The sequence below is a fragment of the Mobula birostris genome, chromosome 13, assembly GCF_030028105.1.
Source record: "Mobula birostris isolate sMobBir1 chromosome 13, sMobBir1.hap1, whole genome shotgun sequence".
Taxonomy (NCBI): Eukaryota; Metazoa; Chordata; class Chondrichthyes; order Myliobatiformes; family Myliobatidae; genus Mobula; species Mobula birostris.
The window spans coordinates 95,584,913-95,612,681 of record NC_092382.1 but is presented as its reverse complement, the minus strand read 5'-3'; the positions used below and the strand labels follow the sequence as shown (position 1 = coordinate 95,612,681).

Sequence of the window (27,769 nt, the reverse complement as noted above, 5' to 3'; positions counted from 1 at the left end):
TCACAGTGCCCTCCGCCGGCTCTCCCGTCTGCAGTAGAGGTAGACGTTGACTGGATGGGCGTAGGTCAGGGCGGCCAGGGCGATGAATGCGATGTTCAGCTGGGAAAGGAGGGAGAAAAAGACGATAAGAGAGACGATGAACTGAAGCAGTTTCCATCCCTCAGCCTGGAGTCGGGCCACTTGTCATCGCCCCACACCCCTCTCACCCCACCCCGTTCACCCCCGGTCCAGTTCCGTACTGGCAACTCGCAGGACAGTGAGTTGGCACCAAATCCTCGGGGCCATTCCCAAATCTGAATTGAAGTATTTACACCTGGTACAATGCGGAACAATCCTGATCAATCGAGTCTCCATCACTCGATCAGATAACCCTTTCCAAATCAGAACCACTCGCTGTGTGCGGAAATAATTGCAGGTCCTGTGTTAACTCGCTTCAACTTGCGCTGTTTCGCAAACAGTCTCATTCTCCTCAGATACAGCTTCGCCTCACCTACTCTGTCGGAATGTGTCATGACTTGGGCTGCTTCTGTTCAAGGTCTCCTTCAACCACCTCTGCTCTCGGGAAAGCAACCCCAGTTACTCTGGTACTACCACAGATAGTTACACTCATTCCCTCTGCGCATTCCCACAACATTCACGTTCCTGCTAAAGGACGTTTCCTGCAGTCGGTCACATGTCACACCGTGGCCTGGCTTCCTGCGTCACACCCCGATCCATCTCCCAGCCAGAGCGAACAGACGCACGGTTCACAGGGAGTACTCAGCCTCCCGATACTTACGTACAGTGGGTTGTCCTGCAAGGGGCCGTTGACGAGGATGAAGAGAGGATACTGGAGCAGGTTGACCAGGGCGCCCACGATGCTTGTTATCCCGAAGAGTTTTCCAAAGTGGCGCGGAGGGAACCTGCCGAGGGAGGAGAAAGGCAGACGGTTTCCGGGATTGGATATCGCAATGCGGCCCAAATAGTCTGTTCTAATACCGGTCCAAGGTGCTTCCGCTCATCCCAGCACAGGACAGAAACCGCCCCTTCTCCCCAACATTGTTGCGTCACTCATAATGCTAATTTATGCAAATCCCTTCTGCGCTCTCTGCGTGACATGTATCTCCACATTCCTCGTCCGTTCATGGGTTTACCCCAGTGTTTTTTCAAAGTACTGCCGTCGTGTGCTGCTTTCGCGATTCCCCCAACCGTCCGGTCCACACACCGATGATGTGTATCGTGTTGTTCCCTCGAACATGCTTCCCAAATCTCCCTTAACTCCTCTTTAGTGCTTCCCCCTCTCACCGTAAATGCTTGAAATGTCTACGCTGGGAATAAGACAGCCTGTGCCTCTCGGTTTAATTAATCTACTGTGTATCTGGTCCCTCCCGAGCCTCTGAATCTCCAGAGAAGACAAACCCAAGTTTGTCCAGCCTCTTCTTGTAATATATTTCCTGCGATCCAAGCACAACTGTGCTATACGTCTTCTGCACTCCCTCCCCAACGTCTTCACGTCGTTCCTGCAAATGTGGAGAACACAACTGCCCGGAACACTATAAATATTGGCTAAATGGAGATATGTGGCGCAAACCCGGCATGGCGCGTGGCACTTACGTCATGACGAGGAAAGCCGAGGAACCACCGTACATGAACGATTGATCCAGCATGAGCAGGACAAATGTCAGGTACTGCACCTTCGTCACGGGGATAGCGGCGGAGATGGAAAAGAGCACGGTGAGGGTGACAGTAATGGCCAAGGAGAGCACCGCCGACTGCATGTCCGCCAGTCTCCGGAAGGCGACCGAGCCTGGGATGGGGAGGGGAGAGGAGACAAGGTTTCAGCACTTGTCCATCAAATGCGTCCCTTTGCACAAACACTCCAGGAGAGAGACGAGTGAAACTATGATTTCTGGTGGTGAGACGATGTACTTCCGGAAATCGAGCCGATGCGCCATGAATGGGAAGCGACTAGGGAGCGCAATGGGCCAGCGGTTCTCAGGAATGTCAGAGTAGGGGACCAGGAGACGGCTGAATAGAAATGTTTAACATTTTGATATGCATAAAGAGAACGGTAACAGACTAATCCATTGGGTAGAACACTGCAGAACAGTTTGGGAAAGAGCATTAGGCTGAGATGGGAATCATTGAAAAGGGTCTTGAGCGATAACTTTTTCACGCGGTGGGGGCGGGGTGTGACAGGATATTCGAACAGGCTGGGCGGGCGGTAGTGGGCCTGGTCTCGCTGGGTCGGAAGACTGCATCGTGATCTATGAAACTGCATGTGGACTGAACATATGGGCTTGACAATCGGCGCGATTGAATGCTACGAGGGTGCGGTGGTCTTTGTGGACCTTTGGGCGTGAGCGTGAGTGAGACAGTGAGCGTGCACGCCGCGACTCGAGTGGATGTGAATGCCCAATGGCCGTTCTGATTGAGAGAAGCAGAGAGCGCGACTAACAGAGCCTGATAAGATATGTGTGCGTGTGTGTGTGACAGAGTTTGAGGACGTGAGTCTGAGGCTGCTTGTCGTGGGTGACAGAGCGACATGCGAAGTGTGAGATTCTCACAAGACGCCAGACGCTCAGAACGGGACGAGCAGATCCTGACGCACGTGTCCCAGGTTACCAGGTGAAGAGGGTCATCCCGATCGCAGGGCACCGAGAAAGCGTCACCTCTCTCCGGGACTACCTGACTCCCACTTCGAACGCCCGCCTCTCCACTTGTGTCGATCCAGGATTAACCCGTTCCAGGAAGCGCAAACAATATTGAGGAGCTGGGTGAAGGCGAAGGCGGTGGTCAACCTGCTGACTGAGAGGGAGAAGAAGGGAAGATTAAGAATGCGTAATGAAGGGAGGTAGGCATATGTGGACAGGGAGAGAGCGGGGAGAGAAATGCAGTGAACGAGCGAGCGAGAGAGAGAGAGAGTGAGAGAGAGACAGAGAGAGAGAGACAGAGAGAGAGAGAGCGGCTTCTCAATTCGTAAGGGTGTGTCAAATGTAACGAGACGAAGTGGTAGGCATGGGGTGGAGAGGAGTAACAGTCAGCAATGATAGAATGGCGGAGCGTACTCGATTGGCCGAATGGCCTGGCTCTGATCCAATGTTTTCTAGTCTCAGGGTATGATTTGCCCGTGTTTCAGCCATAGTTCCGTCAACCACATCCTGCTGACTGTCAAAGGGAAGGAAGAAACACACGACAGAGCAAAATCACAGGGAGAAGAAAGCCAGCAGAGAGAGACAGAGAGAGAGAGAGAGAGAGAGATGGATAGGTACATAGATGTGTAGAGAGATAGAGAGAGAGAAATAGAGAGGGGGGGGAAGGATTGAGTAGCGAGAAGGAGACAGCGATACATTTCTCCAGAGCTGCGGGCACAGAGCAGTGCATCATGGGAAACAGCCTCCCGACCATGACTCTCTCTACACTTGCCGCTCCGCAGTGAAGCATCGTAAATCGACAAAGAGCGCAGACACCCTGGACGTTCCCTCTTCTCGACTCTCCCAGCGGGCGGAAGGTACAAAAGTCTGAAGGCGCGAACATCGAGACTGAAGGACAGCTTCTGCCCCAAGGTTACATCCTTCTCTTTTACGACAACATGGGTACTGGACCTCCAAGCCGACGTCGATTTGGTCTTTCACCTGATCGTACACCTGCAACCCACTTTCTCCGCAACTGTCAGACATTATTTTACCCCGCTTTTCCTCAATCCTCAAGACAAACTCCTCAGTGTACCTCGGTCCAGGTGACAATAAAATAAACAATTTCAATTCTCCACCTGCGATGCTGCACAGAACGTTATACATTTTGCTAACTACCCTCGGTAGGGTTCGTCTTCCGCTGGAGCAAGCGACGTGCTGGGACTCACAGCCAGGCCGGCAGTCTGATTGCCTCCGGCAGCCGGATGTCACCCGCCTCTCTGTCTCGTTCCAGCATCTCACTCAGTGAGATCTGAAACTGGTTTAATCCTGACATCTGGCTTATAACTTTGCCCTCCAGAAAAATAGCTGTGTTTCTGTTTTTTTTTTTAACACTCTAGATCCCAGTATTCGCTATCTATGCTGACTTCGCCCATTTCCAGGGGCTGGGCCGCGTGAAACTTTTATGACCGGCTTTCTATGCATTCTATTTTTTCTGTTGGGTGCTCTAATTGAGGCAGCTGATTCATATTTTGGGCTGGCTACATAAATAGCTCCTTGGTTCAGCTTCAGTTGCTGGATTGCTCCTGTCCAAACCCCCTGTCTGAATCCCTCCTCTTCCCCTTCCTCCTGAAGTCTTGCACTGCAACTAGTGTCTGAAGCCTTGCCTCGCCTTGCCTCACCTTGTCTCGCCTTGCCTCGCCCGGAGCCTTGTCTCGCCTTACCTCGCCTGGAGCCTGCCTCGCCTGTAACCCTTGCTTGCAACCTTTGTCCGTACCGCTGTCAAGTTCAACCGCCGGAGCAAGATAAGGAACTGTCTATCGTTGTTTTGTACCTTCTCTGTGTCCACGCCTTCGCTAGGTAGGTCCGGCTGTTTGCCTCTGCTTTGTGTTGGGAACCGTCTCTGTGTACACGCCTTCACTAGGTAGGTCCGCTACCTTCTGTTGGGAACTGTCTCTCGGTGTTCTGTTTACGAGTCCCGGCCCTACGTACTGCTCCCCAGGAGGGGTCTTGATGCTGCGTACAGCACCGGCCCTAAGTCCTGTTCCTCAGCAGGGGTCCCGGCTCTCATGTCCAAGGCTCTGCGTTCCTGTCCTCCCTCGACCAAGGTTCTGAGTTCCTATCTATCTCGACCAAGTCTCTGCGTTCCTGTCTCCTTCTAACAAGTCAAGGCTTCGTGTTCTCGTCCTGTTCATATCCCTCGCCCTGCCCATGTGAATCGTCCTGTGCTGAAGTCCACTCGTTATGTACTGGAGTTCTCTCATCTTGCCCAGGAGTTTCTCGTTCTGTCCTGTGGCTTTGCCTAGTCCTGTCTCCCAAGACCACGTCATGTCTTCGGCTAGTTCCAGAGACCGACCCCGAGTCAAGACACAGGTTCTGGATCCTTGTCCAGTCTCTGGCTCGGAGTCTGAACCCAAGCCTCGTCATGTCCACGCTTCGACGAGCCCAAGCCTCGTAATGTCCTCGCCTCGAGGAATTCCCGCCTCATCATGTCCTCGCCTCGAGGAACCCAAGCCACGAAGAACCCAAGCCCCGAAGAACCCAAGCATGTCCAGTCCTGTAGCAACGTCATGCCCTCTCCTAGCTCCGGTGTCCGAGCCCAGTCAGGACCTAGGTTCTGGGTCCTTGTCCAGTCTCTAGATTGGAGTCCAAAGCCAGGCTCCTAGTGGCCAGTTCCTAGTCCTGGTCCCGCTTGCCCAACCAATGTCCCAGCGCAAGTCTGTGTTCTTGTCCCAGCTCTCTAGTTAAGTCCTGTTCCTCGTTCTTAGGTGTCTGTGTCTTGCATTTGGCTCCGCTCCCAGCGTCCTCCCCACCCATGACACCCTCAGCTTCTCCTTCCTTTGTTCCTCAAACCCTCCGGCTCCGCCTCTCAGTCACAATCCCTCTCCAGCCACCTGTCTTTCTACTTCCTCCTACCTCTCCTTCCACCTCTCCGCTTGTACTGTCCATCCCCCAGAACTCTTCTATCCTTTCACATCTCCCTCTCCCTGGTCCACACCTCCGACCTGCTCCCTCTCCCTCTCTTCTGCCTCTTCTCTATCCTCCTTACCCTCCCTCACCAGCTCCGTCGCTGTTCGTGACTCCCCACCCTCCTCTTCGAACCCCGCACTCTCTCACACCTCCACGGCCGACCAGCTCAGGATCACCAATCCTCCGCTTCTCCCTCTCATTAGGCACCTCCGCTATTTCACACACTCCCGCTCTCTCCCCTCCTCCATCTCTATTTTCCCAACTTCATTCCACCCCTCCCTTTCTTCCTTACCCTCTCTGGCTCCTGCTCCATCCTTCTTCCTCTCCTGCCCCTCCCCCTGTCTTTCTCTGAACTCCCTCTTCGCCCTTCCTGACTACCAAATCCTACTCCCCCTCCTCTACGTCTCCGATTTCCCTCAGCCCCCTGTTCCAATATAGGGAGTGTCGTTGCGAACTGACCTTGCGTGTCGTCGCCATCCGTCAGCAGGCCGAGCAGCGGGTTCAATGTCCCGATAAAAAAGATTAGGCGTAGCTGAGTAAGCGTGAACCAGAACAGAGAGGTCAGGAACAACCAGGAGAAGACAGAGTTCCGAAAGGAGGCATCGTTTTCCTCTCTGACTCCCGAACCTACAGCGGGTGGAGAACAGGATTAAAAGCGGGAAGCTGCGGAGCGAGAGCCTCTCAACCCACCCTTTCAGCCGGGGACCCGTGGCAGGGTGGGTGTCTAAAGTCTAATTTCTGGTATACAATTTACTGTTCCGACTTCATAAATGTGTTTAAAACTATGAGGCACATGCAGGCCGGTAAAGTCATCGTCTAGTCCCAAGGGTGGAAGTGTCCCTGGAACATGGCCGGCATGTTGGCGCCAGAATTTGTGGTAACACCTTCGGTCTGTTCCCGCGCCTCCTGGCTGTGCAGGCTGTTCACACAAACAAAACGTTTGACCGGATGTATCGATGAGCATTTATCAATAAATCGGAATCTGATTCTGAAAGAGAAAGGCGTTCTCACCTGGTATTTCAGCTGGTTGCATATTCGCTCGATTAGTCGGCAACTCATTTCCATCTTCCGCGATTCCTTCTGACACCAACGCCGCTTCGTTCCTACCTTCTGTTTCCGCTGCTCCCTCTCCAGAGTGTCTACTATTTTCATCTTCCGTCTCTCCCTCCACCCCGTGCTCTCCCGCTGCCTCTCCCGTGAGTCGCTCGGTCCTTTCGTGTTCCACTTCCTGCTTCCTGGTCGTCCATCCCTCGCTGGCTTGCGCCTTCCGCTCGTTGCGGTCTGCTCTCATCTCGACTGCCCCCTGCAGGACGTTCAGCTGGTTGGCAGAATCTGACTTTCGCCAGAACGCGGTCAACCGTAACCTCTCGCAATCCACTCTGCGCGGGGAAGCAAAACGTCATGAAACGTCATTACGTCAGACCGAATCCATCGGGACTATGGTCATGAAAAAGCTGGAGAAATAAAGTTAACTCTTACCACATAATTATTCTACGTAAAACAGCCCGAACCCCTGAGTTCATTACCTTCCTTCGGCGCAATGCCGCCCTCCTAACATTCTTTATAAAGAAAAAGTCCCGGAGCCACTCTGGCCTGCAGTGCATTGTGGGGTGTACGTATCCTATAAATAACCATACCTCCTGTATCTCTCATTCGCCGCAATGTGATTGCGTCCCACAGCTCATTCCTGGACCTTTGTTTTCCCGCATGGAAAACGACAGAACCCTGGGATACCTACACACTCTGCAAACCCACTGAACCTCTAGACTATTTCCCAACCTTTTGCGCACGCGCGGACTCTGGTGATTCTCTCCGCAAACTACTAAACAGCTGGATGATACTGTGGAGCCTCCGTTATTTTGCATTAAAACCTAGTGACCCTGGTATAATCCATTCCACGACATGGGATATTCTGTACATAAACTTCTTGAATCTTCATATTAAATCCCATCCAATCGGTCACTCCTGTAACTATGTTATACTGTGTTTAACCCTGCAGAAACTTTGTTTTTGCATCTGTACTAGAAAACGTTACTCAATCCCCTGAACAGTATCCCGACATTTAACCCACTGCAGCACAGAAGCCTCTCTATATAGAGACCTTCTGAACTGCAGGATTATTTCCCAGCCTATAACCGATTCCTGAGTGGCTAATGTAACTCCACTTTTTAAAAAAAGGAGGGAGAGAGAAACTGGGGAATTATAGACCGGTTCGCCTAACGTCGGTGGTGGGGAAACTGCTGGAGTCAGTTATCAAGGATGTGATAACAGCACATTTGGAAAGCGGTGAAATGATCGGACAAAGTCAGCATGGATTTGTGAAAGGAAAATCATGTCTGACTAATCTCATAGAATTTTTTGAGGATGTAACTAGTAGAGTGGATAGGGGAGAACCAGTGGATGTGGTATATTTGGATTTTCAGAAGATTTTTGACAAGGTCCCACACAGGAGATTAGTGTGCAAACTTAAAGCACACGGTATTGCAGGTAAGGTATTGGTGTGGGTGGAGAGTTGGCTAGCAGACAGGAAGCAAAGAGTGGGAATAAACGGGACCTTTTCAGAATGGCAGGCGGTGACTAGTGGGGTACCGCAAGGCTCAGTGCTGGGACCCCAGTTGTTTACAATATATATTAATGACTTAGTTGAGGGAATTAAATGCAGCATCTCCAAGTTTGCGGATGACACGAAGCTGGGTGGCAGTGTTAGCTGTGAGGAGGATGCTAAGAGAATGCAGGGTGACTTGGATAGGTTGGGTGAGTGGGCAAATTCATGGCAGATGCAATTTAATGTGCATAAATGTGAAGTTATCCACTTTGGTGGCAAAAATAGGAAAACAGATTATTATCTGAATGGTGGCCGATTAGGAAAAGGGGAGGTGCAACGAGACCTGGGTGTCATTATACACCAGTCATTGAAAGTGGGCATGCAGGTACAGCAGGCGGTGAAAAAGGCGAATGGTATGCTGGCATCTATAGCGAGAGGATTCGAGTACAGGAGCAGGGAGGTACTACTGCAGTTGTATAAGGCCTTGGCGAGACCACACCTGGAGTATTGTGTGCAGTTTTGGTCCCCTAATCTGAGGAAAGACATCCTTGCCATAGAGGGAGTACAAAGAAGGTTCACCAGATTGATTCCTGGGATGGCAGGACTTTCATATGAAGAAAGACTGGATGAACTGGGCTTGTACTCGTTGGAATTTAGAAGATTGAGGGGGGATCTGATTGAAACGTATAAGATCCTAAAGGGATTGGACAGGCTAGATGCAGGAAGATTGTTCCCGATGTTGGGGAAGTCCAGAACGAGGGGCCACAGTTTGAGGATAGAGGGGAAGCCTTTTAGGACAGAGATTAGAAAAAACTTCTTCACACAGAGAGTGGTGAATCTGTGGAATTCTCTGCCACAGGAAACAGTTGAGGCCAGTTCATTGGCTATATTTAAGAGGGAGTTAGATATGGCCCTTGTGGCTACGGGGGTCAGGGGGTATGGAGGGAAGGCTGGGGCGGGGTTCTGAGTTGGATGATGAGCCATGATCATAATAAATGGCGATGCAGGCTCGAAGGGCCGAATGGCCCACTCTGCACCTATTTTCTATGTATGTTTCTATATACCACTCAATCTCTGGATTCTCCGCTATCCGATGAATCGCACCCCGCGGACCTATTATTCTATATATGAATCCACTGAACTCCGGATTATTCCTCATCGTATATCTCACACTCGGACATCTGTTTTATATTCAAACCCACAGAAACCTGGGATTATATCCCTGTCGTCAACTCACTTCAGATTACCGGCTATTCTATGCATCAACCAATTGAACTGCACGATATCTCAGTTTGAAACCACCCGTCAATCTCCAGTTATCCCAGAACGATACGAACGACCCGATCTCCACATTCGGTTTCAGCTTGTACCCCATTGCTGGGTTCCTGCCTTTGCTCCAGAAACCCCGTTGCAGTTCAGCGCCTTACCCGTAGGTGAAGCCCTCCGGCAGTGGGTAGGGGATGTGTCCCCAGGGAAGGAGGAATACGGTGCGCAGGACGTGCAGGACGCTGAGGCAGCTGATAAACAGGAAGATGGCCTTCAGGGAGAAACCAGCTTCATAGACCACCTGAAAGGGGAGAAACGTCAGAGTATTGGCGGACGTCAGCAGCACTGGTACTGACATAAACCCATCCCTTTGCCACCCACAACCCTCACCCCTCACCACTAGCTCCGCCATTGCTATCTGAAGGAACCAAGCATTTCCAAGTCGTTCTTCTGTCCGAGTTCCCTGATCATCTCTCCATTTCCTCCTCTTCCACTTCCGTATTTCATCGTCCATCGTTCTCCGAATTTCCTACAAAACTCGAGACGACTTTATTTCCAACCAAAGTCTCCTTGTTAATCTCTTTCTCTCTCTCTCTCTCTCTCTCTCTCTCGCTCTCTCTCTCCACCCCCAACCCCACCCCGTGCTTATAGTACGCCTATCTGCACCCGTGTGTCTCAGTGAGCATCGCTGGCGACAGATTATAATCCCACTTCACAGCCCTCCAGCGACGTGTCAGTCCACGGCGTGCTTTGCTGCCAAACTGAGGTCGGACGCGTATTAACGGCACGACACCTCGTATTCCGCCCTGGCTGTCGCCACCTTATTGGCATGAACACCCATCTCTTCAAGTTGTAGAAAGCATTCCTCCTTGTCTCCTCTCATGTTTGTTTCAACGTCCCCACCAGTCCCCGTGACGTCTTCCCTTCACCCACACACCGTTCTCTCCTTCTGCCTGTCATTCGTCCTCCCGGTTGCTCTCCTCACTTCCCTCCTTTAATTCCGTGAACCACTCCTCTCAATATCCATCTCAATGAATATAGAAACTTGTTGCACGGTGCTATCTTGTGTCGACTTTTAAGCATCCTCTAAGACAGCGGTTCCCAACCACGTGGCCGCGGACTGGTACTGGGCCGCAAAGCATGTGCTACCCGGCTGCGAGGAAATGATATGAGTCAGCTGCACCTTTCCTCATGCCCTGTCATAACCACTGTTGAACTTTAACGCACGCGAGGTCATCAGTGACCCAAGACGTGCCAAGGAATGAGTCCGTGACCCATTTGTGAATATTTCCGGTGGATCTTCCATGTCAGCGCGGGAAGAAGATCAACTCCTCAAGCTTGCAAGTGACGGTGTGCTGAAAAGTAAGTTTGACATAACATCTCTGCTGGCATTCTGTATCGAAGACAAGGCTTAATATCCTGAGATAACCACGAAAGCACTGAAAACTTTGCTTCCATTTCCAACATCATATCGCTGCAAAGCGGAGTTTTTTTGCAATGAATGCAACGAAAACTAAATTGCGGAATAGACTGGACATAAGGAACCCTTTTCGATTATCGCTGTCACCTTTCACCCCTCGATGGCACCGTCTTGTCGCAGAAAAACAAGCCAATAATTCCAATAATAATTCAGCGACATTGATGTGTTGTAATGATTATATTTGTTCATATGAGGAAAATATGCGCTGTGTGTTTAATATCCAAACGTTACTTAAAATGTTATGATGCCATTGACTTATAATTAACTTAGAATTCGGTGTCCCCTACCTCCGGGCCGCGAAGACTGCAGGGGTACAGAGGTAGCTGGGACACACTCAGAACATCTTTAAGAAAAAACCCGAAATAAAAAAACCTAATTGTTTAGGTGCTGCCCGGCACGTAAATGTCGGCCCAGATCAGAACCTATTGCCGATTCATGCAAGCTAAATATGGGCTGTGTGGTTAATATTAAATTCGTTAGATAATCCCCTTTAGAAACGAAATTGAGTGCATTAGGCACTTATAAGTGAACTATAGTTGACTTATAACCTATACTCAGGTCGTGTTTAACACCCCCCATCCCCCACCCTCCCACACCCCCACCCCCACAAGAATATTGTCAATATCAAACCGGTCCCCGGTGCAAAAGAGGTTGGGGACCCCTGCTCTAAGATCAATGTACTAATTTCCTTTAATACAGCCTTGCAGTTTTTCCATCAGCCATTTACGAATCGAAAGTTTGTTGACCCGCCTCATGTATCTACCTCGACCACCACCCATGCCAGGCTGTTCCTCGTACCCACCACGATCTGTATGACAACCTATCTCTGAATTCACCCCACTTTCTTCATCCCTTCTCACCACGGAAAACTTCCCAAGAGTTACTTTGATGACAGGGCTCTTACCTTGACCACTAGCAAGACGATCGGAGCTGAACCAAAGGCTCCCGAATGCAGAGACATAACAGTGGAGCTCTTCCTCCCGAACAAGATTCCGGCCTGGGGAAATCGGACGCAAACATAACAAAGTCAGTGGAACTGTCCGGAGAAGCTGATGCAATATTCAGCCCCGACCCGCCTATTCAGACATTGACAATCGAAGGAAATGTATTATCGAAGTAAGTGTACAATCAGTGAACACTTGATTGGGTAGTCCTGTACACCTACTCCTTAATGACAATATCTAATCAGCCAATCATGTGGCAGCAACTCAATGCTTAAAAGCATGCAAACTAGGTCAGGGGATTCAGTGATTATTCCCTGCCCGCCTCCCACGCACAAGCAGCAGCAAAGCAACACCCTCCCCCCGCTTCCCCGCCAGCAAAAAAAAACTCATTGGCGCCCTCCACCGAGCACTCAGGCTTGCAGCAAAGCATCAATAAAGACCCAGCCGAGCAGCAGCAGCAGACGTCGAACGTACACTGAGTGGCTGCTGCGCTCGGTACAGGAACTAGCTGATGAAGTGTCCATTGATTGTCTGTCACCATATACTGCCTTGAGATCCATTTTATTGCAGGCATTTAACAGGCTTCAGTAGGTTTCAACAGGGACATTTAATGCCAGAGAAATGAGACCATGTACATCCTGAAACCCTTTTCTTCGTAAACATCCAGAAGAACACAGGGGTGCCCCGAAGAACGAATGATAGCTACATATTAGAACCATAAAGCTACCTCCCCCCGGCCTCCCACGCTCAAGCAGCAACAAAGCGACAGCCCCCCTCCCCCACCAAGCAAAAATTCATCGGCGCCCCCGACTGAGAACTCAAACGTGCAGCCAAAGCATCAAAAAAGACCCAGACTTGCATTTGCCACTACCACCAGCACATTTCAGTTTATACATTACCCTCTGAGTAAAAATACTTACCGCTCACATCCCCCTTGAACCTACACCCTCCCACCTTCAAGGCGTGCCCCCTGGTGTTGGGAATTTCAAACCTGGGAAACAGATTCTCCCTGTCTACTCTATCTCTGCCCCTCAAATATCGTATAAACCCTAATCAGGTCTCCGTTCAGACTCCGCCACTCCAAGAAAATAACCAAATTCATCCAGGCTCTCAGGTTGGCGCAAGAGCTCTAAACCAGGCAGAAACCTGATAAACCTCCTCTGCCCCCTCCCCAAAGACTCAACATCCTTCCTGGGGCGACCAGAACTGTGACTAATAATCCAGATGTGGCCTGAACAGACTTCTATAAAGTTGCAACAGAACCATCTTGATCTTTACACTCAATGCCTCGATCATCCTTCTCAACCACCTTATCGACCTGTGTAGCCGCTTTCAAGGACCTATGAACTTGGGTCACTAAATCTCTCTGCTTAGCAACACTATTGAGGATCTTGCCCTTAGCTGTGTACTGTCTCACTGTGTTTGCCCTCCCCAGGAGATTCACTTCACATCTTTCTGGGTTAATCTCTATCTGATGATATCTACAACTCGTCTATATCACGTGATATTCTTTGCCAGTTGATGAAGGCAAGTGCGCCCCGTCTCTGCTTCCCAACCTGTGACGTCATTTCCGACGACATTTTCCAGGACTCTAAAATTCAGCATGGATGTGGCAACCTCTTTTGACTTCCCAACATAGAACATCTCTGGCTTGAATTCAAAGAAAAACCTGATTCAGTTTCCCCGCCAGTTACTCAGCTGGTCAGATCCCATTGAAATTTGCTGATGGCGTCTTCACTAGATCCTGCACAACCAATTAACGATGCCTTGCACAGTCCCATCTCAGTCTTTTCTATACAGAAGCAAGCACAGTGGTTGCAAAACGTACCCCAGGAGAGCGTCACTAGTCACTGACCCCCAGCCCGATAAATAACCTTCCTCCACTCTCTTCTGCATCCGAACATCAAACCGTTTATATATCCACTTAGCCACGTTTCCCTCAATTTCATGCCATTCCGGTTGCTACATTTGAGAAGCTTGGATAATTACATGGGTGGGGTGGGGGTGGCTATGGAGGTTTATGGTCTCCGTGCGGGTCGATGGAACTCGGTATAATGACAGTGCCGAACAGAGTGTACACTCTGATGGGCCTTTTTCTCTGCCGCAGTGCTCGATGACCAGATCCAACCTTCCATACTATAACTTGTCAATGGTCTTTCTGAATTGCTGCAGAAACAAAATCCCCCTCACTTCACTCATCAACGCCCTCCGAAGAAGCCTGAATCTTTTTTGAGGCACGACATCTCATCAACAAAGCCCAGTTAACGATCGGTAGTCAGTCCTTATCTATCCAATTAGCAGTAGATCTTATCCATCACAATCCTCTCCAGTAATTCCATAAGCCATCTGCCTCATCTTTCGCCCTAACAGCAAGATGCTGTCCCCAAACCCTTGTTTCCGCACTTTCAACATTCTTCGGCGGACTTCGCATCCTTTTATCTGTCAACAATCTTTCCCCTTCTCAGGACGTTCCCCGCTAATGCAACCACATCTGATATTTCTGCGGTCAAGATTTTAACTTGTGGACAAGTCCTATCTTTCTGCAAAATAATTTAAAACTATCTCTGACAACTGTCCCGGAGTTCGTCCTGATGGCATGTCAGTCTCTCTTTCCTGAAGAGAAGGCCCAATGATACGTTCCTCCTCCAGCAGCTCCCTCTGCATGTCGATTAAGGCTGTAATTCTGGACTCACTTTATACAATCCACCCTGTCTAATCATTGTGCATTATGGGGGAACCACAGGGCGGAGCTCTCCCTGAATTAGTCCTTTGAACCCGGCGTTTCAAGCCCGTTCTGTCGCTGATACCACGCGGATATGAAAGTGACCCCCTGAACACCTTTAGGTTTGTTGTCAGTAGGAAGACTCCTCCCACTCCAATGAGTATGAGCGCGGGAAACAGCAGCAGCGCCGACGCTGTAACAGGGAATGAGAGCGAGAGTGAGGCGGAAACCAGGAGCATTTGACGGCGGATCTCACTGTCTCTTATGAGCATACTCTTCCTCTTCCCTTCTCTCGTGCTCGCACAGTGCACAGACAGACACGGAACCACGCACAGACACGCAACCACGCACAGACACGCAACCACGCACTGGCACACCACAGCCACGCACTGCTACGTTCCGTCTATTTTAATCACAGTGTAACTTGAAACACTGGCAATGTAACTATATTGAAACTGTCAAATATTTTAATGTAAATTTATTTTATGTGGATTATTTTTTAATGTAGATTATTTTCGTTAATACACAATAAATATTAAGATGTTGCACAGTTATATGAGCATTGATTTCAAAATTATATTAACATTACGAAAAATAGCATTCTCGCTATGTGGCAATAAAGGCATTTCAGTTACTGCAGCGCCGCTTGGAGGCGAGGGTGACGCACACGTACACAAAACACAGCAACGTGCACACAAAGTGTACACAAAGTTATTGTTCCTTGTGTATGAAAGCTATTGTTTTTCGCGGGCTCTGATCAGAAGGCGCGATGGGGACAGAAAGAGGGGACGCGACCCGAGAGATGTTGTAAACTGGGCAACGGAAGGGACCCCGAGCGGGAGTCCGAGACCCAGGGTCCTCGGCAAGGAGAGGAAACGAGGACAGACTCGTGTCGAGCATTTGGTCGATCACGAGGGTGGTCCCATTCGAGTGTCGGTGGAGTTCGGAGGACATCGACGGGAGGAAAGATTACCTTCGTGTGTTTGTTTGTGTGTGTATGTGTGTGTGTGTGTGTGTGTGTGTGTGTGTGTGTGTGTGTGTGTGTGTGTGTATTGGCTTCTCTGTAATGTTTCGATGCTCAGATAATGGTTTCTCTGTGGCAGCAATGTTTAGGATATGAGTAGTGATAACGACGCGTGATAGCCTATCAGAGGGATGTTGTTCTTTTTTGTGGGTCTGGAAGCAGGGATATCGCCGTCTTCTGTCGGCGAGAGATAAAGAGGGAAGGCGCGACCGGAGAAAGTTGTTAGACCGCCGGACGAGTGGACTAGAAGCGAGTGTCCAAAGGTCCGGGACGCTCGGAGGAGGTCGATGGTGGATGAATGGACGTATCGGTAAGCTCCAATGTGCACATCTGACTTTTTCTTTTTACTTTCTTTCCTCGCCCTATATTCAGATTGAGATTTATAAAGTCAATTCATTCAGTGTATTGTCCGATATTTTACGCTTCGGATTTGTAACCGGGAAACACATCACGCAGCATCCACACAAACGAGATTTCTCGGTCTGGCCGGACCAGAGGCTGTGTCTCCAAGACATACGCATGCTGGCCGAACCTGAGGGTTACAATTGTGGGGGCTAGACCGGGATTGAGTCCGTTGGATTGCCCTGCGCATTGAACCAGTGGGTTGTGTGTTTGAATCAGTGTTGGTGCGGATGCTGCCAGGGTTGAGCGGTGGTTCTCTTCCGTGGGGTTACAGCTAACTAATGCGTGCGTGTTGTGTAGGGTGAATATTCGTACCCCGGATGAATTGGTAATTCGATTTTTGAGTACGGTTAAAGCTGTTGGCAATGTTGAGGTTGTATCGTGGAGATCTGATAAAATGGCGGGCTGAGACTTTGTTTTAGTTCAGATTAGCGCTGACGTAACAGTAGTGGAACTGCCAGCGTCTATCAGTGAGGCGGGACCATGGCCTGTCCATACTGTCAGGGAGGAGGGTAATGTAGCCGAGCGAGCCGAGTCCCAAGCCTTGTTTCCCGTAGCTGGGGGCGGACATTTCAAAGACAGGATTTTATCGTTTCTCAGGCGTGAGGGGAAGGAGTGGTCGGATTTGGAATGTCTAATTCGTCCCCGTACCCCAGTGAAGAGAAGAAAACGCGTCGGAGGCACGGGACGACTCCTTCAGCAGCGTACAGTCCTCGGTCGTAGCCCCCGGTGGTGAAATGACCGCGGCCAGCCCAACCGGGAATGGTAAAGGAGATTGTGGCAGAGCTGAGAACTGAGGTGTCCCGGGTGTTAACAGCGGGTGAGGACCCCCGGATAACAGGGCTAGCCGAGAGGGGAACCCCATAAGGGGACGGACCACTACACCAGACATGCTCAGGATTTCCCTACTAAGCACCAGAGAGCGTTTACAGTGGCCAAAGTGTTATGGGACAAATATTTCATTAATTATGGCCTTTCCAGGCGTATACCTAGTGATCAGGGACGGCCTCACGAGAGCACACTCATCCATGATTTACTGGGCATTCTTGGAGTCGAGAAGTCGCTGACCACGCCTTATCACAGGCAGGGTGATCCCCAGCCCGAGAGATTTAATCGACCCTTGCTAGACATGATGGGGATCCTGGAGATCAGCAAGATGAGCAGGTGGAGTCAACATATTGGACATCTGGTTCACAGTTACAACTGTACTCAAAAGGAAGCTACTGGGTATTCGTCATATTGGCTGCTGTTTGGGCGCGAGGCGAGGTTGCCACTGATATTTGTCTTTTGGCCTGAAGAGGGTGACTCATCACCAAAGACTTATCTGAAGTATGTGACCGACATGAGAAGGCAACTGAAAAGGGCGCATGAATTACCGGGGGTGGCAGCTGCCAGTCAGAATCAAGGAAATAAGAGGAGGTATGTTCAAATACTGAGGTATTCCCAACTCCTGCCGGCAGACTGGATCCTCTTAAGAAATCTGGGGTTATCTGGAAAAAATAAACTGGCGGACCGCTGGGCGGCTACGCCCTATGTGGTGGAGAGTCAGATGCCAAACCTACCGGTTTTCCAGGTGAAACCAAAGGATGGGAATGGGCCTGTCAAGATTCTCCATCGGAACCACCTGTTGCCCCTGGGACAAAAGGTGCAGGAAGACCCAGAGACCGACTTGGAGCCTACACCTGGTAAGAGAACTCTGCGGAAACGCGAGGCGACTGCAGGGCCCACAGCAGGCGAGGTGAGGCCTGTCCCCACCTCTCAGAGGGATACTGATTCGGAGGATGATGACCCGGACGTGTGGTCTATGCTGCCTTTCGCTCACTCCCCAATGATAGAAACACAGAAACACTGAAAACCTGCAGCACAATGCAGGCCCTTAGGCCCACAAAGATGATGTGAATATGTACTTACCTTCGAACTACGTTTGTACTTAGGCTTACCTGTAGCCCTCTGTTTTTCTATGCTCCGTGTACCTATGCATTCTGAGCTACAGAGTCAACCTGCGCAGCAGCTTTGAGTGTCCGATGGACTTGGACCCCAAAATCCCTCTGATCATCCATACTGCCAAGAGTCTTACCATTAATGCTATATTGTGCCATATTTGTTCTACCAATAGTTGTTCACATGGCTTTGTGAAGGGCAGATCGTGTCTAACAAGCCTGATAGAGTTCTTTGAGGAGGTGACCAGGCATATAGATGAGGGTAGTGTAGTGGATGTGATCTATATGGATTTCAGTAAGGCATTTAACAAGGTTCCACACGGTAGGCTTATTCAGAAAGTTAGAAGGCATGGGATCCAGGGAAGTTTGGCCAGGTTGATTCAGAATTGGCTTGCCTGCAGAAAGCAGAGGGTGGTGGTGGAGGCAGTACATTCAGATTGGAAGATTGTGACTAGTGGTGTCCCACAAGGATCGGTTCTGGGACCTCTACTTTTTGTGATTTTTATTAACGACCTGGATGTGGGGGTAGGAGGGTGGGTTGGCAAGTTTGCAGACGACACAAAGGTTGGTGGTGTTGTCGATAGTGTAGAGGATTGTCAAAGATTGCAGAGAGACATTGATAGGATGCAGAAGTGGGCTGAGAAGTGGCAGATGGAGTTCAACCCGGAGAATTTTGAGGTGATACACTTTGGAAGGATAAACTCCAAGGCAGAGTACAAAGTAAATGGCAGAATACTTGGTAGTGTGGAGGGGCAGAGGGGTCTCGGGGTACAGGTCCACAGATCCCTGAATGTTGCCTCACAAGTAGATAGGGCAGTTAAGAAAACTTATGGGGTGTTAGCTTTCATAAGTCGAGGGATAGAGTTTAAGAGTCGCGATGTAATGATGCAGCTCTATAAAACTCTGGTTAGGCCACACTTGGTGTACTGTGTCCATTTCTGGTCATCTCACTATAGGAAGGATGTGGAAGCATTGGAAAAGGTACAGAGGAGATTTACCAGGATGCTGCCTGGCTTAGAAAGTATGCATTATGATCAGAGATTAAGGGAGCTAGGGCTTTACTCTTTAGAGAGAAGGAGGATGAGAGAAGGAGGATGAGAGGAGACATGATAGAGGTATATAAGATAATAAGACGAATAGATAGAGTGGATAGCCAGCGCCTCTTCCCCAGGGCACCACTGCTCAATACAAGAGGACATGGTTTTAAGGTAAGGGGTGGGAAGGTCAAGGGGGATATTAGAGGAAGGTTTTTCACTCAGAGAGTGGTTGGTGCGTGGAATGCACTGCCTGAGTCAGTGGTGGAGGCGGATACACTAGTGAACTTTAACAGACTCCTCGACAGGTATATGGAGGAATTTATGATGGGGGCTTATATGGGAGGCAGGGTTTGAGGGTCGGCACAACATTGTGGGCCGAAGGACCGGTACTGTGCTGTGCTATTCTATGTTCTATGTTTTATGTTCTAAAATGAACCAGTTCACCCTTATCTGGCTTGAACTCCATCTGCCACTTCTCAGCCCAGGTTTGCAACCTATCAATGTCCCGCTGTAACCTCTGACAGCACTGCGCACTATCCACAACACCCGAAACCTTTGTGTCATCAGCAAATTTACTAAAAATCACGAAGAGTAAGGTCCCAGAGCAGGTCCCTAAGGCACACCACTGTTCACTGGCCTCCATGAAGAATATGACCCAACTACAACCACTCTTTGCCTTCTGTGAACAAGTCAGTTCTGGATCCACAAAGCAATGCTCCCTTGGATCCTTAATTGAGGCATGCCTCTTGATTGAGGAAGAGACTCCCGGACGTTTTACTCTGAGTCAGCTGAAGTGTGGAGGGTGGGGGAGGAGTTGGGCAGCCCGGGTTGCAACCGGACGCTGCAGGGAAGGAAGTGAGGCTTGTCAACGGGACAGAGGGATCCGTGCTGCAGATGGGAAAGAGTTATAGGTCTGGGGAGGCATGAAGTGTCCCCAGTACTGTCTGGGCCTGAAGGGTTAGGTGAGCCGGTACGGAGGGCTCAGAGAACTAGGGGACAACTGGCTAGGTCGTCCTGTGTAGCTTTGAGGGAACAGAATGTGAACCTACCGTTTTGGGGAGCTATGTCACTGCCTATTGCACCTGGATACGAGTTTGTGTTTTCGAGGAAGAGTTAGCGAATTGAGCACATGACTACATTTGGTGGGGGGAGAGTGTACGGCGCTGTAACCGCTTCCCTGTAGTGTTTCACTGCTAAGGTAATTGTTTCTCTGTAGCAGTAATGCTTATAGAAACATAGAAACATAGAAAATAGGTGCAGGAGTAGGCCATTCGGCCCTTCGAGCCTGCACCGCCATTTATTATGATCATGGCTGATCATCCAACTCAGAACACCGCCCCAGCCTTCCCTCCATACCCCCTGACCCCCGTAGCCACAAGGGCCATATCTAACTCCCTCTTAAATATAGCCAATGAACTGGCCTCAACTGTTTCCTGTGGCAGAGAATTCCACAGATTCACCACTCTCTGTGTGAAGAAGTTTTTCCTAATCTCGGTCCCAAAAGGCTTCCCCTCTATCCTCAAACTGTGGCCCCTCGTTCTGGACTTCCCCAACATCGGGAACAATCTTCCTGCATCTGGCCTGTCCAATCCCTTTAGGATCTTATACGTTTCAATCAGATCCCCCCTCAATCTTCTAAATTCCAACGAGTACAAGTCCAGTTCATCCAGTCTTTCTTCATATGAAAGTCCTGCCATCCCAGGAATCAATCTGGTGAACCTTCTCTGTACTCCCTCTATGGCAAGGATGTCTTTGCTCAGATTAGGGGACCAAAACTGCACACAATACTCCAGGTGTGGTCTCACCAAGGCCTTCTGCAACTGCAGTAGTACCTCCCTGCTCCTGTACTCGAATCCTCTCGCTATAAATGCCAGCATACCATTCGCCTTTTTCACCGTCTGCTGTACCTGCATGCCCACTTTCAATGACTGGTGTATAATGACACCCAGGTCTCGTTGCACCTCCCCTTTTCTCAATCGGCCACCATTCAGATAATAATCTGTTTTCCTATTTTTGCCACCAAAGTGGATAACTTCACATTTATCCACATGAAATTGCATCTGCCATGAATTTGCCCACTCACCCAACCTATCCAAGTCACCCTGAATCCTCTTAGCATCCTCCTCACAGCTAACACTGCCACCCAGCTTCGTGTCATCCGCAAACTTGGAGATGCTGCATTTAATTCCCTCATCCAAGTCAGTAATATATATTGTAAACAACTGGGGTCCGAGCACTGAGTCTTGCGGTACCCAACTAGTCACTGCCTGCAATTCTGAAAAGGTCCCGTTTATGGGATTTCTGTTGGCGAGAGATGAAGAGGGAAGGCGCGAGTGGAGAGAATTGGTAGACTGGCGGACAAGCGGACTCGGAGCGAGGGTCCGACGATCAGCAACGCTTGGAGAAGGTCGACGGGGAACGAATGGACGAATCCGTGAGCTCAACATACACAAAATGTTTCATCTGTCATCCGTTATATTACTCTTCATTTCTATATACAATTAGAGGCGCACACACGCTGTCTCTATCTCTACCCCCATTCTCTCTGTCTCTCTCTCTCTCTCTCCAACACACACACACACACACACACACACACACACACACACATACACACACACACACACACACACACACACACACACACGCACACACACACAAACAAAGTCGTGTGGTCCGACCAAGATTTACCAGTAGACAGAATAGCAAGACATTGACTCACCCGCAGTGGAAAACGCGATCAACAGGGTGCCGGCAGTGAACAGCAATCTGGCGAGAGACAAATCCAACCTTTGACACCCAACCATCACTCCTGCTTCCTCCCATCACTTTTGTTACCCACGGAATCCTGTCCAGCAGATCCAGACCCCGTTTTCCCAGCTTTGGAGCTCATGAATGGAGCCTTTTCAAACAGGTCATTCCAACTCAGTACAGGTCATTCGCCCTCCGCCTACCCTCTCTTCTCTGTCTGTCTGTCTGTCTGTCTGTCTGTCTGTCTCCCTCTCTCTCTCTCTCTCTCTCTCTCTCTCTCTCTCTCTCTCTCTCTCTCTCTCTGTCTATCTCTCTTCTCCCCCTCTGTCATTCTCGGTCTGCATCCCATCTCTTCATGTGTCTTTGATTGACCCTCCTGACTTCCAGCTTTCCCCCACCACCACCCACCCAAACCGTGACGAGTCCAGAGTAACGTTACTGCAGGCGTGTCCACAAGCATGCTTATCTTTGAGCCGAACTGGACGGCATGGGAAAGGGCGAATGTTTCAAAGTGGATCCGAAGGGCAGTCGTTTGATCTTATTTACGAACGAAGCCGGGTATATGGTTCGGAGTGCCAGAGGAAGTAATAGGGCTTGTCAAACTGGAACGGCAAAAAGAAACTTGCTGTGTGTACGTGAATAGGAATGTTTAAAGGAAGAGAAGTCCAACGGGGTAACTGCGACAAAGACATGGAAGCAATGTTATCAACATGTCAAAACAGTGTGCCGAGCACAATTTCCAGGACGCTGTCAGGATCCTCGCGCCTTGGGTTACAGGGAGACGTTTACAAGGCACCTGATTCCCGTCTTGGGGCTTGGAATATAAGTGGCCTTCGGATCGAGTGTGGGCTGCTGGCTTGTCTCGTCAGACCCCTTTGGAGCAACCTGCTGATGGAAGGCTAGTGAAACCATTCGTGATCTCGAGGCCTGGTTGGAGGACCACTGGTTCATGAACCCTTGATGCCTCTCGTCGGAGCAGTCATCGTGCTACGGACTTGGCCGTTTCTGTAGCCAGCCAAGGTTGCTGGCTGCTCCGAGACTCAGAGCCACCCGGATTGAACTCCTTTCCTGCCCTTGCCTCCGTTGGGTAAGCCAGGCCGTAATTGCCGTTACCCTGCGGTTGGTTCTGTCCCTTCCAGTCCCTTGCCTCCGTTGGGTAAGCAGGCGTTTGCCGTTACCCTGCGGTTGGGTCCTTGCCTCCGTGGGCTGAAGATCCGAGTCCCACGTCCTGCCCAGGGATTCTGCGACCTGCGCAGGAGTTCCGCGTCCTGCTCAGGAGTAGCTCCAAGAACCAAAGCCTTGATGACCCCAGGCCAAGCTCCAAGAACCCAAGCTTCGAAGACCCCAGGCCAAGCTCCAAGGACCCAAGCCTGAAGTCCCCAGTCTCCAAGCCTCGACCAAGACTCCAGCCTCCAAGCCTCAAGACCCAATGCCCCGGCCGGCAGCCAAGCTCAAGACCCAAGGCCCCAGACTGCAGCCAAGTTCAAGACCCAAGACCCCAGCCTCAAAACTCAAGAACAAAGACCCCAGCCTGTATCCAAACTCAGGCCTCTAGACCCCAGCCACGTCCTGTCCTGAAGCCATGTCATATCCTTGCCTCGTTCTGGGGTCCGAGACCGAGGCAAGACCCAGGTTCTGGGTCCTTGTTCAGTCTCGGTCTAGGAGTCGAAGCCTTGTCTCGTAGTCCATGGTTTCTAGTCCTGGTCCCGCTTTCCCTCGCCAAGTCTGCGTTCTTGTCCCTGCTGTTTGCATATATCCTACCACGTCCCTACTCTAGGCAAGTCCTGTTCCGTGTACTTCAGTATCTGTGTCACGCATTTGGGTCCGTTCCCAGCACCCCATTGTGACAGAACAACCCAGCGCACCATAGACCCAGCAACACAGACACTGCAGTTAAAGTGGCCGCCTATGATTCCCGTCACAATGGCCCACGGAACACACGGCAGGAGCCCCAGGGACCAAACTACCATACTCAGAGAAACGATGAAGGACAAAATAGCTCCGGTGGAGATTATATTACACATGGGAAAGTACACTATCTCCAATATTACCCGAGACTTGCAGAACATAGAAGAAAGTACAGAGAAAATACACGAGCTGACACTTAATCCATGATGTCTACGCCGAGCATTGCACCAAACGAAACCATACCTAGCAATCTGGGAAACATCACCCTTTCTCACCTTCGCTAAAAACTCTGGGTTTGAAGATTCCATGAAGACGTCAATATTCATTTCTGCTGAATACCACCCACAGACCAATCTAACAAAAGAATTGGATATTTCCCTTTTCCAAATCAGGTTGATAAATTAAACAAGCACTTCAGCGCATAATTGGAACAAATCCCGGACAAGCCCCCAAGTATGTCACGTGGCCGCCAACAATGAATATAGAATCGAGTCAGGTTTTATGAAAAGCAAACAAACATTTATTAACCTCTGCTCAAAAAAATAGCGAAATGTAATTAAACGACTGGCTTACCCAGAAGTTAACTGCTATAGGGCAACTCAAGAGGGACTTACATGGCCAGGAGGCGAGTCACCATGATGCCGTAGCGATCCAGCAGCAATACGTTGGCGAAGATGAGGAAATTCGTAAGAAAGTTGCTGATGGTGAAGATGAGGGCGAAGCGTTCGTCCTGTGGTACACAGCTCACTGAAAGGGTGAGAGTGAGCGAGGGTCAAAGATCACATTTCATTCTTCAAAGATCAAAGCAAATTCAATATCAAAGTATTATGTGTAACAATGTACTACCGTGAGATTCGTTTTTCCTGATGGCATTTACAGGAATATAAAAAAATACAGCAGACAATGAAAAACTACACGCAAATAAAGGTGGAGAACAGCCAACGTGTGAAAGAAGGAAAATCGTGAAAATATTTTTTCATAAAGTTAATAAGTATTCCTGACGCCATGAGTAGCAGAGACCTTGAAAGTGAGTCCATAGATTGTGTTGAGTTGAGTGACGTTATCCTCACTGTATCAGGAGCTTGATAGCTGAAGGGTAACAACTGACTTTGAACCTGGTACTTTGGGACCTCCGGCTTCTGTGCCGATGAAAAGGCGAGAGAGTGAGGGTGATGGATGGAGAGAGAGGAAAGGATAAGCGCCTGGGATTGGGAATGCATTTCTGTCTTCTTTTTAAATTTTCATTGGCTCCATTCTGTACCTTTGTATTCACTGGGAAGGCAGCAAGAAAATGAACCTCACAGTAGTGTATAATGTACCTAGAGAACGAGAGAGAGAGAAAGAGAGATAGAGGGAGGAAGAGAGAGAGAGAAGGGGGGTGTGGATGGCGGACGGACTCTTCTCATGCCTACTCTCAAAAGGCATGCTTTGCAAACCAGGCAATATCCTTGTAAATCTCCGCTGCACCCTTCCTATTGTTTCCATGCACTTCCTGTAATGAGGCGACCGGAGCTGAGTACAGTACTCCAAGTGGGGTCTGACCGGGATCCTATATAGCTGCAAGATTACCTCTCAGCTCTTAAACTCAGTCGCACGATTGATGAAGGCCAGTGCACCGTATGCCTTCTAACCACAGAGTCAACCTGCGTAGCAGCTTTGAATGTCTTATGGACTTGGATTAAAAGATTCTCTGATCCGCTACACTGCCAAGAGTCTTAGCAATAATACTATATTCTGCCATCATATTTGACCTACCAAGGTGAACCATCTCACACTTATCTGGGTCGAACTCCATCTGCCACTCCTCAGCCCAGTTTTGCATCTTATCAATTTCCCGCTGTAATACCTGATAGCCCTCGACACCATCCACAACACACCCAACCTTTGTGTCATCAGCAAATTTACTAACTCATCCCTCCACTTCCTCATCCAGGTCATTTGTAAAAATCACAAAGTGTTGGCCTCCCAGAACAGATCCCTGAGGCACACCACTGGTCACCGGCCTCCATCCAGAATATGACCATTTTCTGCAACCAGTGTTTGCCTTCTGTGGGCAAGCCAGTTCTGGATCCACAAAGCAATGTCCCCTTACATCCCATCCATCCCTCCTTACTTTCTCAATAAGCCTTGCATAGGGTACCTCATCAAATGCCTTGCTAAAATCCACGTGCACTACGTCTACGGCTTTACCTTCATCAATGTGTATGGACATATCCTCAAAAAATCAATCAGGCTCGTAAGGCAGGACCTGTCTTTCACAAAGCCTTGCTGTCTATTCCTAATCATATTATGCGTCTGCAAATATTCATAAATCCTATCTCTCAGGAACTTCTCCGTCAACTTTGTTGCAACTATATGCTATAATTATTTGCTTTTTTGTTAGTTTTTCAGACTTGGTCTGTCATGTGTTTTCGTGATATCATTCTGGAAAAACATTTTTATCATTTCTTAATGCATGCATTACTAAATGACAGTAAAAGAGAAAAGCGTATCCTCATAATCTAATCTAATCTAAACGTTTCACTGACTTGTCTGTTCCTATCCCTCTCCAATGCTATGGTAAAGGAGATAGAATTGTGAACACTATCTGAAATATGCGGTCTCCGGTGAGAGAGCTGACACCGGACCAGGTTCATTTCCCAATACCAGATGAAGTACAGCCTCTCCTCCTGTAGGCTCATCTACATAATGTATCAAAAATCCTTCCAGAACACACCTAACAAGCTTCACGCCATCTAAACCCCTCACGCTACGGTGATTTGATAGGAAAAGGAATGTTGTTCGACAGCAAAGGCGCGGTCACCCCTGAACTTAAATTCAGATCGCAGGACAACCAGCAGCCCCAAGTCAGCCGACCTGAGGGACCCGGAAATAGAATAAGTGATTAGAAGTTCAGCGATTTAGGAGAGGGCGAGCCCATTTAGGGCTTTATAAACAAAACAGGAGAACCTTAAAATCAATTCTAAACCGTACTGGTAGCCTGTGTGTGTGTGTGTGTGTGTGTGTGTGTGTGTGTGTGTGTGTGTGTGTCTATATATGTATTAATTGGTGACAATTAGCACATTTTGCTCACAGTAAAATCTGTCCTACACAATTCAGAAGAACACTCATTGAGTTGTGTTCACTTTAAGAGGCTTTGGTTTTGTTCATAATAAAATTAAAGGGCAGTACTTTTGTTAAGCACAGAAAACGTCTCTCGGAGTTTTCTTCTCGAAATACTACCCATTAAGGAGAGAGAGCGAGGGAGAGAAAGAGAGGTAGAAAGATAGATAAATAGACGGGGGGGGGGGCGGGTGCGCGGAGAATGACAAGGAAATGGTCTGTAAATGTGGCAGCGTGTGTCCACGTTTAACAGGTGAGTTTGTTATGGCTGAATGGTGATGTGTGTATGATTGGGATTTGGAAAAAAAAACTGACAGTGAGACAAAGGACAGACAGGGGGAAAAAGAGGTAAGGGCAGAGAAAAACAGTGGTGGAGTGTGAAAAAGAGAGAGAGAAATGAGACGGAGAAAGAAGGCAGAAACAGGGAAGCGAGGGAGTAGAGAGTCAATAAGGAGGGGGGAGCGAGAACGAGAGACAGAGTGAAGCGAGAAACAGGTGCGGAGAGCAGACTGGGAAACTGCAGAAATGAGACAGATAGCGGGTGACCAACAGAGAGAGAGAGTGACAGAGACAGAGAGGAGAGAGAGAGAGACATTGAAAGACTGTGTGTGTGTGTGTGTGTGTGTGTGTGTGTATGAGAGAGAGAGAGAGAGAGAGAGAGAGAGAGAGAGAGAGAGAGAGAGAGGGGGAGAGAGAGAGAGAGAGAAAGAGAGAGTGAGAAAGAGAGCGAGAGAGGAACTTCCGCCATCCCCAGCAACTTTATCAATTTATGATGTTGGTAAAGACTCTTATTCATCCCTCACGGACTGTCATTATTCCTGGCTTCCCACAATTCCCCCATCCACCCTAAACTCCCTTCAGTTTACGTCATAGCCCGACACTCACCATTCCTCAGCCCAGAGTGGTTGGATGTGTTCTGCGGGGTGCAGAGATCAGCGAAGTACTCCTCCTTTTTCAGTACAATGACGAGCGAGGGCCAGCCGAAGAATATGCCCGCGAATCCAAGGCACTCTATTACCCCAGTGACACAGGTGCAGGACAGCTGAATCTTCTTGCCCAAGCGACCCAT

The 27,769-nt window shown here is 49.4% G+C and overlaps 1 protein-coding gene across 1 annotated transcript; it reads right to left on the bottom strand.

The window, feature by feature from the left end:
- On the bottom strand, positions 1-27,769 carry LOC140208064 (equilibrative nucleobase transporter 1-like). The gene is made up of 12 exons (XM_072276589.1): positions 27,582-27,769; positions 24,213-24,341; positions 21,662-21,708; positions 14,656-14,732; positions 11,778-11,870; positions 9,555-9,694; positions 6,594-6,961; positions 6,042-6,209; positions 2,679-2,787; positions 1,594-1,767; positions 779-902; positions 1-99 (listed from the first exon to the last, which is right to left on the bottom strand). The coding sequence occupies exons 1-12, from the start codon at positions 27,767-27,769 to the stop codon at positions 1-3; spliced, it is 1,716 nt and encodes a 571-aa protein (XP_072132690.1).